Source organism: Loxodonta africana, chromosome 3 (assembly GCF_030014295.1).
Source record: "Loxodonta africana isolate mLoxAfr1 chromosome 3, mLoxAfr1.hap2, whole genome shotgun sequence".
In the NCBI taxonomy this organism is placed as follows: domain Eukaryota; kingdom Metazoa; phylum Chordata; class Mammalia; order Proboscidea; family Elephantidae; genus Loxodonta; species Loxodonta africana.
This window is the reverse complement of record NC_087344.1, coordinates 10,815,696-10,835,301: the sequence shown is the minus strand read 5'-3', so window position 1 is coordinate 10,835,301 and position 19,606 is coordinate 10,815,696. Positions and strand designations below refer to the sequence as shown.

Sequence of the window (19,606 nt, the reverse complement as noted above, 5' to 3'; positions counted from 1 at the left end):
ACTTTGTCTTACATACTTTGGACATGTTGTCAGGAGGGATCAGTTCCTGGAGAAGGACATCATGCTTGGTAGAGTACAGGGTCAGCAGAAAAGAGGAAGACCCTCAACGAGGTGGATTGACACAGTGGCTGCAACAATGAGCTCAAGCATAACAACGATTGTTAGGATGGCGCAGGGCTGGGCAGTGTTTTGTTCTGTTGTGCATAGGGTCGCTATGAATCGGAACCGACTTGACGGCACCTAACAACAATAACATTCACAATAGCCAAAAAGTAGAAAAAACCAAACTGTCTATCAACAGATGAATGGATAAATAAAATACGGTAGAGCTATACAATGGAATATTATTCGTTATCATAGTATTCGATACAAAAAAATGAAGTACTAAAATGTGCTACAACGTGGATGAACCTTAAAAACATTTTGCTAAGTGAAAGAAGCAAAACACAAAAGACTACATACTGTATGATTCCATTTATGTGAAATGTCCAGAATGGGCAAATCCATGAGTAGGTTAATCCAGAGAGTAGATTAAGGGTTACCTAGGGTTGGAGGATTCTCTGGCTCGTGCAGTCGGTTAAGCACTAGATGACAGGATCGACTCAAAGCAACTGGTAGAACTGGGGAGGGGAGGGGGAGCATAGGGAGATCCGGAAGCAATAGTTAAGGACACTAAGGTTCCTTTTTGGGGGTGATGAAAATTGTGATGATGGTTGCACAGCTCTGAGTATACCAAAAGCATTGAATGGTGCACTTTAAATGGGTGAATTGTGTGGTATGTGAGTTACACCTCAATGAGCAAAAACCCATTGCTGTCGAGTCAACTCATAGTGACCCTATAAGACAATAGAATTGCCACCGTAGGGTTCCCAAGACTGTAAATCTTCATAGGGGCAGACTAACGCATCTTTTTCCCATATCTCGATAAAGCTGCTAAAAAGGAAGAAAGGGAGGGAGGCAAAGAAGGAAAGAAGAGAGAGACGAAGGAAGGAAGGGAGAAAGAGAGGAAGGAAGGAAGGGTTTCCACTAAGTATCCTACCTTGGGCTCTGTCCGGTCAATGCCGGTAAGGAAGAGCAGGTGGGCCAGGAAGAGGCAGAGCGAGAGCTGCAGGTGGAGCGAGGTGCCGGTGTTCTGAATGGGCCGGCACAGGAGGAAGGTGAGGGCCGCCAGGAGGAGGCACAGCAGAGAGAGGCTCAGCCCCACATAGGTGATCATAACCAGCACCGGATCCTCCTGAGTCCAGCGAGAGAAAAGAAATGGAAACTGATTTTTATTTTAGACCATGTGGCTACAAGCAACTCTCTACTTAATAAGATCATTTATGTAAAAAAAAAAAAAAAAGTTGCCATTAAGTGCATTCTGACTCATGGCACCCCATGTGTGTCAGAGCAGAACTGTGTTCCACAGGGTTTCCAGTGGCTGATTTTTCAGAATTAGTTTGCCAGGCCTTTCTTCCAAAGTACCTCTGGATGGCCTTGAACCGCCAACCTTTCAGTTAGCAGCTGAGCACATTAACCATTTGCATCGCCCAGGGTCTCCGACCCTATCATAAGGTTAGTATTATCATTTTTCATATTTTCAAATGAGGAAACTGAGGCTCCAAGAGGTAAAGTTGCCCAAAGTTACGTGACCAAGAACTGACTAAGGGGTCAAAATCCAGAACCCTAGCTCCTAACAGCCGCACCATGCTTCCTGTCCACATCATAAAAATGTAACTTAATGAAACGCAAAAGCGTTCGGTTTTAATCTTTTATGGTTTGTTTTTTCACTACCCCGTTGCCATTGAGTCTGTTCCATCCCTGGCGACCCCATGTGGGTCAGAGCAGTGCTGTGATCCATAGCATTTCCAAAGGCTGATTTTTTCAGAAGTTGATTGCCAGGACTTTCTTCCGGGGTATCTCTGCATGGTCTTGAAACACCAACCTTTCAGTGAGTAGTTCAGAGCAAACTGATTGTGCCACCCAGCGACCTTGTAGATAGTTTGTCAGTTTGTCATCTGTCAGTTTGTTGTACAGGGGTGGCTTGCGTATTGCTGTGATGCTGGAAGCTGTGCCACTGGTATTTCAGATACCAGCAGGTCACCCATGGTGGACAGTTTGCAGCTGAGCTTCCAGACTAAGACGAGGAAGAAGGACCCGGCAGTCTACTTCTGAAAAGCATTAGCCAGTGAAAACCTTAGGAATAGCAGCGGAACATTGTCTGATAGAGTGCTGGAAGATGAGCCCCTCAGGCTTGAAGGCACTCAAAATACGACTGGGAAGAGCTGCCTCTTCAAAGTAGAGTCGGCTTTAATGAGGTGGATTGAGTCAAGCTTTTGGGGCCTACATTTGCTGATGTGGCACGATTCAAAGTGAGAAGAAACAGATACACATTATTTCATCATTTAAAAATAGGTTTCTTTTTTAACGCCCCCCCCACCCCCGCAGTGAACTCCATTCTTCAGTGGAGTCTGAGTTCAATGTTAAATGCACTTATAAACAAACCGTCAGTACAACGGAGGCCATGAGGATGGCAAAGGTGGAAAGGTGGTTACAGCTGCATACGGTTTGCGTTCCATTCGAAAAGATGTCTTGGCAGCCTGCGGTAGACCAGCCTGTGTTATCCCAGAAGACACAGATAGTCTTCTCGTGTTCCCCTATCACCTAAAATAAAAAGCAAAGTTGTCACTTTGGTGACTAAGGAGCACTCGACCCAACCTGTGTCTTTTCAGTCGCCTCATATGCATGCGAAAACTGGACAATGAAAAAGGAAGATTGAAAGAGAATTGATTCATTGGAACTGTGGTGTTGGTGAAGAATATCGAATATACCGTGGACTGCCAGAAGATGGAACCAATCAGATTTAGAAGAAATACAACCAAAATGTTTCTTAGAAGCAGGAATGGTGAGACTTTGGCTCACTTACTTTGGACATGTCATCAGGAAAGACCAATCGCTATAAAAGGACATCGTGGTTGGTCAAGTAGAGGGTCAGTGAAAACGAGGGAAACGCTCCGTGAGATGGATTGACTCGATAGCCACAACAGTGGACTCAAACACACCAGCGATCATGAAGATAGCACGGGACTGGTCAGCGCTTTGCTTTGTTATACATAAGGTTGCCATGAGACGGAGTTGATTTGAAGGTAACTAACAACAACAACGTCATTTAGAAAGGAAGTTGTTGATTCATGACCAACAAACTCGTTGCCATCGAGTCTATTCCAAGTCATGGTGACCCTACAGGACACAGTAGAACTGCTCCCTGTAGGGTTTCCAAGGAGCGTCTGGTGGATTCAAACTGCCAACCTTTTGGTAAGCAGCTGAACTCTTAACCACTGTGCCACCAGGGCTACACAGCTTCGAGTCTAGATCCTTTAACATCATGACTGATAGTATTTTATGAAATTTGTCAGTTAGCTACTGCCAGGATGCATGAATTATTTTTTCCTTAGCATTCACTAATGTGAAAATTGGACTGTTGTGATCCATAGGGTTTGCACTGGCTGATTTTTGGAAGCAGATCACCAGGCCTTTCTTTCTATCCGTCCTTGCCTGGAAGCTGAGCTGAAACCTATTTGGCATTCTAGCAACACACAAGCCACTGACAAATGGGTGGTGGCTGCACGTAAGGTGCACGGGCCTGGAATTGAGCCCATGTCTCCTGCCTGGAAGTGAGAGTACTACTCCTGAACCACGAATACACTCATAAATATTAACTCATTTAATCCTCAACACAATCCTATGGAATAGGTACTGTTATCATCCCTATTTTATAGGTGAGAAAGTTTGAGGCTCCAAGAGAGAAATAGAGTGGACAAGAAGGGGCTGCTGGAAGTGAACCATGTCGCTAACTCACTCACTTATGTGCCACCTCCCTCGCCATCCATTCCATAGCCTGGGGGTCATAGTCTTTCACAGAAATGAAGTAAAATATAAGGTCATTTGTTTTATATTTTTTTAATAATGCATTTTCTACTTGGAAGGTCTCTCAGTGGCACAAACGGTTTTTGCTTGACTGCTAACCTAAAGGTTGGCAATTCAAACCCACCCAATGGTACCACGGAAGAAAACCCTGGTGATCTGCTTCCATAAAGATTAGGGCCAAGAAAATCCTATGGAGCACAGTTCTGCTCTGTCACACATGGAGTCTCCATGAGTTGGAATCAACTCAATGGCAATGAACAACAACTTTGAATTGGAAGCCCAAGTTTTAAATTCCTTTCCAATGGACTAGTAGCTTCAGCCTGATTTTTTAGAAGTCCCAGATATTCTTCAAAAGGCAAAGTCCCTTTCACATGACTTTAAAAACCTTAATGTGAGCAATGCACCTGTTTCCTTTTTCCAGCAACAAATACAGATACAGGCTGTAATATCTCTCCCATCGTTCTCAGTCTGTTGAGAGAACAATTGCCGTCATGTAAATTTTGGGAGTGGCGATTAACCAATCTGTGGCAAAAGACCTCTTTAAGATCTTAAAAAGCAAAGATGTCACTTTGAGGACTGAGTGCGCCTGAACCAAGCCATGGTGTTTTCAGTCACCTCATCTGTGAAAGCTGGGCAATGAATAAGGAAGACCAAAGAAGAATTGACGCCTTTGAGTTATGGTGTTAGCAAACAATATTGAATGTACCATGGACTGCCAGAAGAATGGACAAATCTGTCTTGGAGGAAGTACACACAGCATGCTCCTTAGAAGTGAGGATGGTGAGACTTTGTCACTCTTTACTTTGGACACGTTATTGGGGGGACCAGTCCCTGGAGAAGGACCTCATGTCTAGTAAGTAGAAGGTCAGCGAAAAAGAAGGAAGCCTTCCATGAGATGGATTGACACAGTTGCTGCAACGGTGGGCTCAAACATACCTACTATTACAAGGATGGGGCAGGAACTGGGTGTTTTGTTCTGTCCTACCTAACATCATGAGTTGGAGCCGACTTGAAGGCAGCTGACAACAACAGTCATCCAAGCCTCTAGTTTGATCTCCACACTCCCTGGGTAATCCCCGGGCAAACCAGCCCCAGCAGAAAGAACTGGCTGTAAGGAAATACTTTTCCACTCCTGAGTTTACAGATGCAGTTAATAGGGTTTCCCAAACACTCAAACAGATTGATATCTGCCCACCTGTAAGTGCTGAAAAGTGAAGTTCACAGGTGTGGCCAGGGTTGCAGTCTTCCTGGGTCCTATTGTGCAGCTGACTACCTTGGAGTTGAGCTCAAAGTTTTCTAGCTTTTCACCAACAGTTAGGTTTTCCGTAGATGAAAATGAGCCATTTATGATGGACCCTATATAGTCATAGGAGATAAAAGCGACAGCCCCTGAAAGGAAGAAAGGAAACAATGAACATGATGAGGACAATATGGAAAAGGGTCACCAAATTTAAGGACTTATCTGGCAAGTTAAAGTTTGGAGTCAAACGCAAAATCTAAGTAACTCCTCTCCTCCTGCGCCCCCGCTGTGGATTGTGTCCCCAAAAGTATGTGTTGTAAATCCTAACCTCTATACCTGTGGTGAGGAGCGCCGCTCAGTGGTTAAGAGCTTGGCTGTTAACCCAAAAGTCGGCAATTCGAATCCACCAGCTGCTCCTTGGAGACCCTATAGGGCAGTTCTACTCTGTCTTATGAGGGTTGCTGTGTGTCAGAATCAAATGGATGGCAACAGGTTTGGATTTTTTTTTTTTGTATACCTACGGTTATAATCTCATTTGGTAGTGGGTTTTCTTTATGTTAACGAGGCAGTATTAGTGTAGGGTGTGTCTTGAGTCAATCTCTTCTGAGATAAGCAAGCAGGAAGGAAGCAGAGATGGGGGAAGATAGATGCCAGGCCACATGAAGATGACCAAGGAGCCAACAAACAGAAGCGGAGAGAAGAGACAAGGACCTTCCTCCAGAGGCGACAGAGAGAGCCTTCCCCTAGAGCTGGCACTCTGAAGTCTGAATTCTAGCCCCCTAAACTGTGAGCAAATAAATGTCTGTTAAAGCCATCTACTTGTGGTATTTCTGTTATAGCAGCACTGAACCCATTGCCGTCGAGTTGATTCAAACTCACAGCGACCCTATAGGACAGAGTAGAACTGCCCTATAGGGTTTCCAAGGAGTAGCTGATGGATTCAAACTGCCGACCTTTCAGTTAGCAGCTGAGTGCTTAACCACTGCGCCACCAGGGTTCCGTAGCAGCACCAGATCGACTTGACAGCAATGGGTTTATATAGCAGCACTAGATAACCCCAGATCTATGGAGACTCTGTTTTCTGTTACCCCCTGTTCCTCCTTCGGTGATGATGGAGCAGTCAATGTCCATGGAGTTCCCTTTGGCCTTCAGCTCAAATGTCTCCCCTTCCTCTTTACAGCCTCTCTTGAGGGTCAGCGTTTCAATAGCTAAAAAACACAAAATCCGTATGAATACAAGACATCCTTATAATCCCTTATTAAAAAACTATAATCCCACTGTGATTCTCATTTAAAAATGACAGATGTAGGGTCTTCAATTAAGAAGAACTTGGGTGTCGAAGCTGAAGTAGACACGTATAGGGTTGTTGACTTTGTTTGGGGACCTAGTCTCCCATGTGAAGGAGCCAAGTCATCGTGGGGGGCATAGGTGGACTGGCCGGAGAACAACAGTCATCTCTTTCAATGGAGAGCCTGGCGCTGTTTCTTTTTGACCACTCTACCACCCAAGAAGGAGCAGGTGGAGCACATGGTTGAGCACTCAGCTGCTAACTAAAAGGTAGGTGGTTTGAACCCACTCAGTGGTCCTGTGGGAGAAAGGCCTGGCGATCTGCTTCTGTAAAGATTACAGCCAAGAAAACCCTATGGAGCAGTTCTACTGAGTCACACATGGGGTGCTATGGGTCAGAATTGACTCGATGGGAATAGGACATAGCAATGACCCTAGGGTCCTTTTTCACTCTTCTTTTTCTCAAATCCCACATCCAATCTGGCAGCCAAACCCTGGTGGCACAGTGCTTAAGCCCTTGGCTGCTAACTGAATGGTCGGTGGTTTGAGCCCACCAGCCATTCTATAGGAGGAAGATGTAGCAGTCTGCTTCCATAAAGATTACAGCCCAGGAAACTCTATAGGGCAGTTCTGTTCTGTCCTACAAGGTCACTATAACTTGAAATTCGACTCGATGGCAATTTTTTTTTTTTTTTTTTAATTAGCTGGAAACATGCAGGACCCATCTTGGTCACCACCCTGATCTGTGCCACCATTAAGTTTTCCCAGGCTTATTTTGCTCACCTCCTAATTGCTTCTTCCTTTGCCCAAGATAAGCTGGTACCTCCTGTGATAGTTGTTAGGTGTCAACTTGGCTGGGCTGTGATTCTCAGTGTTTCGCAGACACTATGTAATCACCTTCCATTTTGTGATCTGATGTGAGCAGCCGATCAGTTGAAAGGGAAGTTTTCTTGGGGGCGGGGCCTGCCTGCATATATACATGGATGTTCTGGCAAACCCCGTTCTTTCTCAATTCTGCACTCTTCTCGTTGCCTGACCTCAGGTCCTTGAGACTTAAGTCTGCAAAAGCCTCTGGTCTGCCGCCTGACCTGCAGATTTTGGGTTCATTCAGCCCCTGCCACCATGTGTGCCAGCAGAGAGGCCCTGCCTGCTGCCTGACCTGCAGATCTGGGAATTGTCTGGGTCTGAAAGAGTAAAATGCAGCTCAGACTGAAACGTAAAAAGCCACCCCTACCATTAAATGGCTAGGGGGACAGACACAGGTACGAGTCAGGTGAAAGGTTAACAGGAACTATCGTTTCTCTCAAGGTCACGTGCAGCTGCTAAAAAATGCTGTCATGACCCGCCCTCGCCTTTGAGTGACCACTGCTTTCTTACCAGTTACACCCCAGACCTGCTTTGCTTATTTGGGGGATAACCAGTTGTTAAGTGACGTTTGCCTCATGACAGCCAAACCCAAAACACAGCCCATAGCCGTCAAGTCAATTCCAAATCATAGTAGCCCCACGTGACAGAGTAGACTTGCCCCGTAGTGTTTCCAAGACTGTAATCTTTACAGAAGCAGATATCCTGGTCTTTCTCCCACAGAGCGGCTGGTGGGCTAGAACCTCCAGCCTTTCAGTTAGCAGCTGAGCACTTAACTGTGTGCCACCAGGACACCTTATCCACGGGTATAAATCCAAAACCAAACCCGTTGCTGTCGAGTCGTTTCCAAGTCATAGCAACCCTATAGAACAGAGTAGAACTGCCCTATAGGGTTTCCAAGGAGTGGCTGGCGGATTCCAATTGTTGACCTTTTGGTTAGCAGCTGAGCTCTTAACCACTGAGCCACCAAGACTCATGAATCGATCTTGAAAAAGAGAATTGTTGACTAAGGAAAGTAACTTAGAGAATGAAACATACAGCATGATACCATTTATGAAAATGTAAAAGCACTCAGAAATAGTATATATTGTTATAGATACCATTACCAGTTACCGTCAGGTTGATCCCAACTCATGGTGACCCCACGTGTGTCAGAGTAGAACTGTGCTCCGTAGTGTTTTCAGTGTTGATTTTTCAGAAGCAGATCACCAGGTCTTTCTTCCAAGGTACCATTGGGTGGGCTCGAACTTCCAACGTTTCAGTTAGCAGCTGAGTGCATTAATTGTTTGCACCACCCGGGGACTCCATTGTTATATGTACAATATATAATATACAAATATTTATATGTATGGGATTGCTACGTAAATATTTAGTAAAAATATAAACACAGTTAAAGGATACATGCAACACTGAAAATACTAGTCACCTTTGAGAAGGAAGAAAAGGTAATGGAATTGAGCAGAGAGACAAATGTCATACATAGAAAATATTGTTTATACTGCAACAGGGACAACGTTTGTTCATTCTGGGGATGGCCATAGCGTGCTCGTTATTTCATTCTCTGAATTTCCCTGTTTTTTAAATATATATTTTATGTTATTTTTGTTGTTGTTGTTAAGAGTATACACAGCAGAACATAACGCCAATTCAATAATTTCTACATGTACAATTCAGCAACATTGATGGTCGTGCAACCGTTCTCGCCCTCCGTTTCCAAGGCGTTCCTCCCCCGTTAACCTAAACTCTCTGCCCCCTAAGTTTCCATGTAATCTGTTGAGTTGCTGTTGTCAGTTTGATCCCATATAGACAGATGCTAAGAGAGCACAACTCTCAAGGCAGACATTCTTTGCTAGTTAAGCTGAACTATTGTTTGGTTTTGAGTAGACTTCAGGGGATATTTTTGGTTTGAGGTTTAAAGAGTATTTCAGGGCAATAGTTTGAAATATTTATATGTCATATATAGTCCCCGATTTTGAGCTCAACCAGCAGTTTCTGAAACACGATTATATCCAAATGGCTGCCTAGATCACGCCTCCAGAAAATCTGGATTGTGTGAGAATTTGAAACTCTGTTTTTCATTCCCCCCCTTTAGATCAGGAATCTTCTGAAGAATCTTTGATCAAAATATTCAGTGATCGTAACTGGGAACATCCAGTTCTTCTGGTCTCAGAGCAAAGGGGACATTCTGCACTTCCCTATCTGTTAACATTAAAAAGTAGCGTCTTATCCTCTAATCGGTGAGACCCCTGTTGCTGCCGAGTCCAGTTCACGGTGACCCCATGTGATACAGAGCAGAACTACTCCATAGGGTTTTCTGGGCTGTGATCTTTACAGAAGCAGATCACCAGGCCTTTCTTCTGAGGCACCACGGGGTGTGTTGGAACTGCCAACTTTCTAGGTAGCAGTAGAGCACGTTAACCAATTGTGCCACCCAGGCATCTCATAATTAATGATAGCTCCTTATTTATTTTTTGTTCGTATGCTTATTCATCCATCCATCCATTCACTTATTCAGCAAATATTACTAACGACTTCTAGATGTCAGATGCTTTTCAAAGTCCTGCTTATATGCCTTTCTTCCTATGTAAACCGGGTAAACCCTAAATGTGAGGCTGGAGACTGCTTTACTCTTCAGTGTAGCCTTAATGAGTTGTACATAACAACTACGTAACCAGTGGTGCAGTTATTAAGTGCTCAGCTGCTAACTGAAAGTGCAACGGTTCGAATCCACCAGTCAGTCCATGGGAGAAAGGTGTGGTAGTTTGTTTCCGTAGAGATTACAGCCTTGGAAACTCTATGGGGCAGCTTTACCCTGTCTTATAGGGCCACTGTGAGTTGGAACCAATTCGAAGTCAGTGGGTTCATTTAGACTAAAAGTGGCCGTATACATGGTTGCTGGAGATCACTTTGAAAATAAATTAGATCTAAGTGCTAGATGGAAACCCTGGTGGCGTAGTGGTTAAGTGTTACAGCTGCTAATCAAAGGGTCGGCAGTTCGAATCCACCAGGCGCTCCTTGGAAACTCTGTGGGGCAGTTCTACTCTGGCTCTGTCTTATAGGGTCACTGTGAGTCAGAATCAACTCAACGGCACTGCGTTTGGCTTGGTTTTGGTTTAAGTGCTAGCTGGATGGTTTGGCCAAGTGAACTTCCAAGTCTTACCAAAGACTAACTTACAATTCTAAACAAACAAAAAGCCAAACCATTGCCATCAAGTCGATTCTGACTCATGGTAACCCCACGCGTGCAGAGTAGAATGGCACTGCATAGGATTTTCTTGGCTGTAATCTTTACGGAAGCAGACTGCCAGGCTTTTCTACTATGGCACCCCTGGATGGGTGGAATCGCCAACCTTTATTTATTTTTTATTGTGCTTAAGGTGAAAGTTTACAGCTCAAGTTAATTTCTCATACAGAAGTTTATATACATATTGTTATGTGACCCTAGTTGTAATCCCTATAATGTGACAGCACACTCGCCCTTTCCACCCCGGGTTTCCTGTGTCCATCCAACCAGCTCCTGTTCCTTCCTGCCTTCTCATCTCGCCTCTGGACAGGAGCCGCCCATTGGGTCTCATGTATCTACTTGACCTAAGAAGCACACTCTTCACGAGTATTATTTTGTGTTTTATAGTCTAGTCTAATCTTTGTCTGAAGAGTTGGCTTCAGGAATGTGGAACCGCCAACCTTTAGATTAGCAGTCGAGCGCAAACCATCCGTGCCACCTAGAGACCTTAGTTTATCAGTTATTGTTGTTTTCTTGTGCTGTAGAGTCAAATCCAACTCATTGCAACCCCATGGGTTACAGAGTAGAACTGTGCTCCATAGGATTTTCAAGGCTGTGACTTTTTGGAAGCAGCTCACCAAGCTTTTCTTCCGCAGCATCTCTGGGTGGGTTCGAACTGCCAACTTATCAGTTAGTAGTCAAGTGCAAACCATTGGCGCCATCCAGAGACCTTTTTTATTCTAAAGAGAAACAATATTTTGTGTCTAGGACATACACAACTCTTGCCAGTGTGAGAACAGAGAAAGCCTTTTCATGCCAACAGTGATCCTTGAATTCTAACCAACCAGCAGTTCCTAAAACACAATTATATCCAAATAATTGCCTGGATAAGCAACATCCTGATCAACAGAGAAAAGACTGAAGCTGTCAAGGATTTCGCTGTCCTTGGATCCACAATCAGCACCCGTGGCAGCAGCAGTAAAGAATTCAAACGACACCATTGCATTGGGCAAATCCACCGTAAAAGATCTCTTTAAAGTGTTAAAAAGCAAAGAATTCACTTTGAAGACTAAGGTGCGTTGACCCCAGCCATGGTGTTTTCAATTGCCTCGTATGCATGCGAAAGCTGGACAATAAATAAGGAAGACCAAAGAAGAATTGATGCCTTTGAATTATGGCGTTGGTGAAGAATATTGAATGTACCATGGACTGCCAAAAGAACGAACAAACCTGTCTTGGAGGAAGTACAACCACAATGCTCCTTAGAAGCAAGGAGGGCGAGACTATGTCTTACATACTTTGGACATGTTGTTAGGAGGAGCCAATTCCTGGAGAAAGACATCAAGCTTGGTAAAGTAGAGAGTCAGTGGAAAAGAGGAAGACCCTCAACGAGATGGACTGACAGTGGCTACAGCAATGGGCTAAAGCGTAGCAATGATTGTGGGGATGGCGCAGGACCGGGCAGTGTTTCGTTCTGTTGTACATGGGTCGCTATCAGTCAGAACCGACTCGACGGCACCTAACAACAATTGCCTGGATAGTGATGACAAGTGAGCTTACCTATAAGCTTTGTCTCTTCCCTGTGTGTCCCCTCTGTGGGGCGCTTGAGGGCAGCTTCGTATGACGCCGTTTGCATGACCTCAAGATACTCTGATACTGCAGCTTCTTTATGGCTTCTTGTAGGCAACTGGGACGTGACATTCGTGAGGAGGTTGAAAGAATTAGCTATTTCCTGCAGTAGAAATGGGAAGGGTGAAAAGACTATTCTTTCAGAGGAAATCATAAAAGGGAACTGGGGCTGGAAATTCAATCTTCCAGACCTTTCTCGAAAACTTGCATCTATAAAACCAGTTGTTTTGAGTTGACTCCAACTCATGGCAACCCCACGTGTGTCACAGTAGAACTGTGCTTCAGAGAGCTTTTTTTTCTTTCAACTATTTATTTGGTTGTTGTTGTTGAGAATATACATTGCAAAACATACACCAGTTCAAAAGTTTTTATGTGTACAATTTAGTGACATTGATTACATTCCTTGGGCTGTGCAGCTGTTCTCACCCTCCTTTTCTGAATTGTTCCTCCTCCATTAACATAAACTCACCACCCCCTGAGTTTCCTATCTAACCTTTGGAGTTGCTATTGTCCATTTGATCCCATATAACTTAAAAAAACAAACAAACCTGCCACTGGCAAGTCAATCCCAACTCCTGGCAACCCTGTAGGACAGAGTGGAACTGCCCCATAGGGTTTCCAAGGAGTGACTGGTGGATCTGAACTGCCAACCTTCTGGTTAGCAGCTGAGCTCTTAACCACTGCACTACCAGGACTCGTGATGCCATAAATAAAGATAGGTGTTAAAAGAGCACAATTCTCAAGGCAGACATCCTTTACTAGGTAAGCTAAACTATTGTTTGGTTTTAAGAAGACTTCAGGGGATAGATTTGGTTTAAGTTTTAGAGATTATCTCTGGGCAAAATTTTCAGAGGCTCCGTAGGGTTTTCAAAGGCTGATTTTTGAGAAATAGATTGTCAGGCCTTTTGACTGTGGTGCCCTCGGGGGACTTGAACCTCCAACCTTTGGTTAGCAACGGAGCATCTTCACTGCTTGTACCACCCAGGGATTTCTGCATAGCTATCACACCGCCTTTCTCTGGAATTACCTCCATTTCCTAAAAGCATAGGGGAATGTGATGTGATGAAACATTTAGAATAAACGCATAAATGTTTAAACGAAGCAGAAAGAAACTCAGGCTTTAGATCGTCATCATATTCCCTTGCAAAGGAATTGAGTATTATGAACTCCTCTGCCCCAGATTTTAGGAGACCCTCAGTGGTGCAAATGGTAAAGTGTTTGGCTACTAATGGAAAGGTTGGTGGTTCAGACACACCTAGAAGCAGCTCAGAAGAAGCACCTGGCAATCTGCTTCCAAAAAGCCGCAGCCTTGAAAATCCTATGTAGAGTTCTACTCTAACACACAGGAGGCTGCTGTGAGTCGAAATCGACTCGATGGCAACCGTTTTGGTTTTGGTTTTTTGGTCCTCCGTTTTGCCCCACTTTTCAACTTGTTTCACTTTCGCTTTTCTTCTTGCCTTCCCTGCATTCACTCTTTCCCAGCTAGTTTCCTACTGTACTCTTGTGGTGAAAATCAGTTGTCACCCAGTATGGTGAAACAGGTAAGAATAGGGAAGAAAGGGCCCTATTGCCAGTTAAGTGAGGTAGAGATCTACATGTGGGGTTTGCATTTACCCTGAGGTGGTAATAAAGAGGAGAAAGAACTTGCCCCATTCCTCAGTATTGGAGGCAGTGGAGGATCAGCAGAACTCTCACCTTTTCATGTGGGAGACCCAAGTTCGAGTCCCAGCCAATGTGCCTTATATGCAGCCACCGCCTGTCAGTGGAGGCTTCCTCATTGCTATGAATGAACAGGTTCAGAAGAGATTCCAGACTAAGATGGACTAGGAAAAAAGGCCTGGCCATCTACTCCCGAAAATCAGCCAGCGAAAACCCTGTGGATCACAATGGTCTGATCCACCCTGATCATGGGAATGGCGTAGGACCGGGCAGCGTTTCTTTCTTTTGTGCATGGGGTTGCCATGAGTTGGGGAACAACTCGATGGCAGCTAACAAGGACACAACATCAGGTGTGTTGGGGGAGGGAAAAGACAGAGAATGATCTAGCGTGGAAAACATTAACAAAAACTGGAAAGGATTTCAAACCTTTAAAGAAGGTGGGGAACTTCCAGGTCCAGATCCATGTATCAGGCTCTTGAAAGGGGAGCAAATCTTCGTGCCATTATTCTGGTCCTTGGAGGTGTGAAACAAGGAGCAGAGCGTTATTTCGTCATCGTTCATCAGGCTATAAAAACCAAACCAAACCCATTGATGTCGAGTCAGTTCTGACTCATAGTGACCCCGTAGGATAGAGTAGAACTGCCCTGTAGGGTTTCCAAGGAGGCTGATGGATTCGAGCTGCCAACATTTTGGGTAGCAGCTGTTGCTCTTAACCATTGTGCCACCAAGGCTCCAAACAAGGAGAATAAACATAGTTTCATAGTTTTTCATCTGGCTATAGGCACCTAGAAACTTGTTGCCATTGAGTCAGTTCTGATTCATGGCGACCCTGTCTGTTACAGAATAGAACTGAGCTCCCTAGGGTTTTCTTGGGTGGTGCAAACAGTTTGAGCTTGGCTACTGACTGCAAGGTTGGTGGTTCGACTCCACCCATTGACACCATGGAAGAAAGGCCTGGTGATCTACTTTCATAAGATCATAGCCATAGAAAATCTTAGGGAGCGCAGCTCTGCTCTAAAACATGCGGGTCGTCTCAGTGGCAATAGGTAAAGGCATCTAGAGATTGTCCTTGAATTTATAAAGGCTTTCTTAAAACAGCCCTGACACAAAAATACTCTTGCATATATGTGAATGCAAGACAGAAAAATTGGACACATTTATTGGAATTTATAGGAGCCCAACCTTGGTGGCATAGAGCAATGGCTGCTAACCAAAAGGTTAGTAGTTTGAATCCACCAGGCACTCCTTGGAAACCGTATGGGGCAGTTCTACTCTGTTTTATAGGGTCACTATGAGTCAAAAAAAAAAAAAATTTTTTTTTTTTTTTTTATGAGTCAGAGTTGACTCGATGGCAATGGGTTTGGTCTAGTGGCACAATGGTTAAACACTCAGCTGTGAACCAGAAGGTCAGCGGTTTAAACCCACCAGTGGTGATCTGCTTCTGTGAAGATTACAGCCTAGGACACCCTATGGGGCAATTCTACATGGGGTCACTTTAAGCTGCAATCCACTCAGTGGTACACAACAACAATTGGAGTTTAACGTAAAAAACAAAGGTGTTTAGAATACACACACACATGCAGACACATGAGGTAAATAAACTTTAATACTTTGTTTTGGGACAACTGGCATTCTTTTAAGGAGCACTGGTGGTACAGTAGTTAAGCACTCAGCTGCTAACCTAAAGGCAGTTCGAACCCACCAGCCGCTCTGTGTGAGAAAAGACCTGTTGATCTGCTCCCATAGAGATTAAGAAAAAAAGAATAAAATGCATTGCTGTCTAGTGATTCTGACTCATAGTGATCCAGTAGGACAGAGTAGAACTGGCCCATAGGGTGTCCAAGGCTATTGTAATCTTTACGGCTAATGAGTGCTGGTGGCACAGAGGGTAAAGTGCTGAGCTGCTAACTAAAACGTTGGCACTTCGAACTCACCAGGCACTCTGAGGGAGAAAGCTGTGAAAGTCTGCTTCTGTAAAGATTACAACCTTGGCAATCCTATGGGGCAGTTCTCCTCTCTCCTGTAGGGTCAGTGTGAGTGGTAATTGACTCAACGGCAAAGGTTATGGAGCATTCATTTGAAAAAAAATTAATTAGTTCAATGCTCACCTCATGATCTGCAAAAAACATTCTGAGAGCTGAAGTGTCAAATATTCCTAACTATAAGAAAATCGCAACTATTAGGCTACTCCCTATTTTTCCAATGAGAAAACGAAACAAATTAAGATTAACCCAAACCAAAACCCATTGCCATCGAGTCGATTCCGACTCATAGCGACCCTGTAGGACAAAGTAGAACTGCCCCATAGAGTTTTCAAGGAGTGCCTGGCGGATTTGAACTGCCAACCTATTGGTTAGCAGTCGTAGCACTTAACCACTATGCCACCAGGGTTTCCAAATTAAGATTAAAGAGGGGAATATTTTAATTTATGGACTTTTGGGGATGGAGGTCAGATATTCAAATGTCCCTTATAATAGTCAATGTACTAATTCATATTTTAGTATTTTTATGTAAAATATATCTAGAAACGTTTTTCCACTCTCAATTGTAATAAAATGATCTTCATGGACATCTTAGACCTTGTATTGTGTCACAACTTGAGACAATCTGTTTTCCAAAGAATGACATTCCAAAAGCACAGTATTATCTAAATAGTCTGGAAAGCAGCATTTTTTAAGCCATGTATGAGTTGACAAAAAAACAAAAACAAACCCACAGTCAATGCCCATAGAAGCAGGAGTCAGGAAACCAAACAACATACTACATTGGGCAAATCTGCTGCAAAAGACCACTTTAAAATGTTAAAAAGCAAAGATGTCACCTTGAGGACTAAGGTGTACCTGACCCAAGCCATGGTATTCTCAATCACATATGCATGTGAAAACTGGACAATGAATAAGGAAGACAGAAGAAGAATTGACGCCTTTGAATTGTGGTGTTGGCGAAGAATATTGAATATACCATGGGCTGCCAGAAGAACAAACAAATCTGTCTTGGAAGAAGTACAACCAGAATGCTCCTTAGAAGCAAGGATGGCGAGACTGCGTCTCATATACTTTGGGCACGTTATCAGGAGAGACCAGTCCCTGGAGAAGGACATCATGCTTGGTAAAGTAGGGGGTCAGCAAAAAAGAAGAAGACCCTCAACGAGATGGTTTGACACAGTGGCTGCAACAGTGCACTCAGCATAGCAACGATTGTGAGGGTGGCGCAGGACCGGGCAGTGTTTCGTTCTGTTGTACATAGGGTCGCTATGAGTGGGAACCGACTCGACAGCACCTAACAACATGATGTTGACACTGAATATTTTAGACCAAACCACAGGTAACTTCTTTTTTTTCTTTGTGGTAAATGTATAGGTAACAAGACATTTGTCATTTCAACAATCTTCATGTGTACAATCCAATGACATGAACGCTCATCAGGTTGTTCAGCCATCACCCTTTCCTGAATTATACCATCATCCCTAACAGAAGCTCAGTGTCTCCTAAGCATGTAACTTTTAAAGAAAGAAAGGACAGCATTTTAAAAATCCATGGATATATTCACTGACTACCATAACATCTTATCATTCTGCATCTGTATTCTGTAAGTAATTTTTTAAAAGACTTGTTTAAAACAATATATAGCATTTGCAACAGGAATAACTACTAAATCTGTCTTCCAAAAAGAATTGGCTCTGTTGTAAAACTAGAATTGACTGAGGACATTTCATGGCTAGGATATATTCCTCCAATAGTACTTCATTGCTCAAAATTGAAGTAATGAAGGGAATATGCAAACTATGAGAGGGTGTAAAAATTTAGTTATCAGGAACCTACTTTTTTTTTTTCTTTCACAGATCATTTGTTTTTTGGGGAAGAGGGAGAGGATCATTTGTGTCGTGTGTGTTTTTTGAGGGGATGGATCATTCCTTTTGTTTCGGGGGTGCCATTTGCACCCTTGTTTTATATTTAGGCATATTCTGTCTAGATAGAGGGTGCTTCTCTGTAATTACTGTTTTCTTCCACACACCAATCCTGCAGATCATAAACAAATATATAAAGATGAGAACTCACCTGCTGTTCACAGTCTCTTGAAGATACGTCATTGCTCGAGGTGGAGAAATAAGGGTTGGTTTCTATAAATAGAATGAGAGCGATTCAGGAAAAGGGGTGTTTTTTTATGGTCTGAAATTGTAGCTTTACCTGAGCAGATGGGAAATTCTCCCTAACTTCATTCTTAGCTTTTTTTCTAAATGGAGTTTCTGCTTTGCAGCCAGGCCTGATGTTAGCTGTGAGGGAATTGAGAATCTAGGTTGTAATCTCTTTGGCTTTCTCAAGCGAAATGAGGATCTAACTCGTGGAGACCCCATGGGTGCAGAGTGGAACTGCTGGGTAGGGTTTTCAAGGTCGTGACCTTTCAGAAACAGATGGTCAGGAATTTCTTCCAAGGCAGCACCAGGTGCATTTGAACTACCAACCCTTCAACTAGTAGTTTAGTTCTTAACGGTTTGGGCCACCCAGGCAGTCTATTTAGTGAGGCTAAATACATCGTTGGAAGTTTTAGGGTTAAATGGAAAGTTACAAAAAAGAAAAAAATGTTTGTCATGTGACTTGTCTGTTTAATAGGTTGTGTCTGGGAGAATAATGGCCCCCCCAAAGATGTCCACAGGAGCCCTGGTGGTGCAGTGGTTAAGCGCTCAGCTTCTAACCAAAAGGTTGGCAGTTCGAAACCACCAGCCACTCTGAGGGAGAAAGAGAACTTGTGCAAAGTTTACAGTTTACGGTCTTGGAAACCCTATGGGTCAGTTCTACTTGTCCTATAAGATCACTATGAGTCAGGATTGACCTGAAGTCAACAGCTTTGCTAAAAATGTCCACATTCTAATCCCCAGTGAGAAAATCAAAATGAATTAAAATTGGGTGAAGAAGCAATTTGAATATATGAACATATGAATATAAGACATTCAAACGCTGTGAATCCCCAGAACCTGTGAATATGTCATCTTACATGACAAGAGGGACTTTGCAGACGTGGTTAAGAATCTTGAGATTTTCTCATATTACCCAGGTGGGCCCAGTGTAATCACGAGAACACCAACTGCCATCAGCTCAGATTCATAACAGCCCCATGTGTGCCAGAGTGGAACTGTGTTCCATGGGGTTTTTGATGGCCGATTTTTCAGCAGTAAGTTGCCAGGCCTTTCTTCTGACGTGCCTCTGGGTGGACTCCAAGCACCAACACTTTGTTTAACAGCCAAGCATGCTAAATGTTTGCACCAGACTCTTAAAAGTATATAACCCTTCCTGGTATGCATCAGAGAGATGTGACTATGGAAGAATGAACAGAGAGATGAAACATTTCAGATTTTAAAGATAGAGGAGAGGACTTTGGTAAGTAGCTTCTGGGGTATTAAAAGCTTGCGAGTTTAAGGTCACAGAAGCTCCGTAGACAAATCCGTACTCCCTGCGGGACCAAATTACTGGGCTGAGAGCTGTGGGGACCACGGCCTAAGGGAACATCCAGCTCAATTGGCATAACAGAGTTTAGAAAGAAAATGTTCTACATTCTACTTTGGTGAGTAGCGTCTGGGGTTTTAAAAGCTTGTGAGCAACCATCTAAGATACTCCACTGGTCTCACCCCATCTGGTGCAAGGGAGAATGAAGAAAACCAAAGACACAAGGGAAAGATGAGTCCAGAGGACTAAGGGACCACAACTACCACACCAGATTGAGTCCAGCACAACTAGATGGTGCCTGGCTACCACTCCTGACTGCTCTGACAGGGATCACAATATAGGGTCCCGGACAGAGCT

At 43.7% G+C, this 19,606-nt stretch overlaps 1 protein-coding gene across 10 annotated transcripts in view; it reads right to left on the bottom strand.

Annotated features, from left to right (window-relative positions):
* LOC100666121 (putative adhesion G protein-coupled receptor E4P) overlaps positions 1 to 19,606 on the bottom strand; it is a 64,945-nt gene that overhangs the window by 19,674 nt on the left and 25,665 nt on the right. For 9 of the 10 annotated variants that reach the window (XR_010321199.1, XR_010321200.1, XR_010321198.1 and 6 more), the window contains 7 exons: positions 17,867 to 17,928; positions 14,235 to 14,321; positions 12,081 to 12,252; positions 6,235 to 6,354; positions 5,102 to 5,295; positions 2,485 to 2,643; positions 1,040 to 1,234 (listed from right to left, as the gene is read on the bottom strand). Coding sequence is in view for 6 of the 10 variants with exons in the window: in XM_064280443.1 (XP_064136513.1) it covers positions 1,040 to 1,234; positions 2,485 to 2,643; positions 5,102 to 5,295; positions 6,235 to 6,354; positions 12,081 to 12,252; positions 14,235 to 14,321; positions 17,867 to 17,928 (989 nt within the window). In the remaining 4 variants the exon portion in view is untranslated. The remainder of the gene's footprint in view (positions 1 to 1,039; positions 1,235 to 2,484; positions 2,644 to 5,101; positions 5,296 to 6,234; positions 6,355 to 12,080; positions 12,253 to 14,234; positions 14,322 to 17,866; positions 17,929 to 19,606) is intronic. The other variant, XM_023540458.2, reaches the window with a different exon arrangement.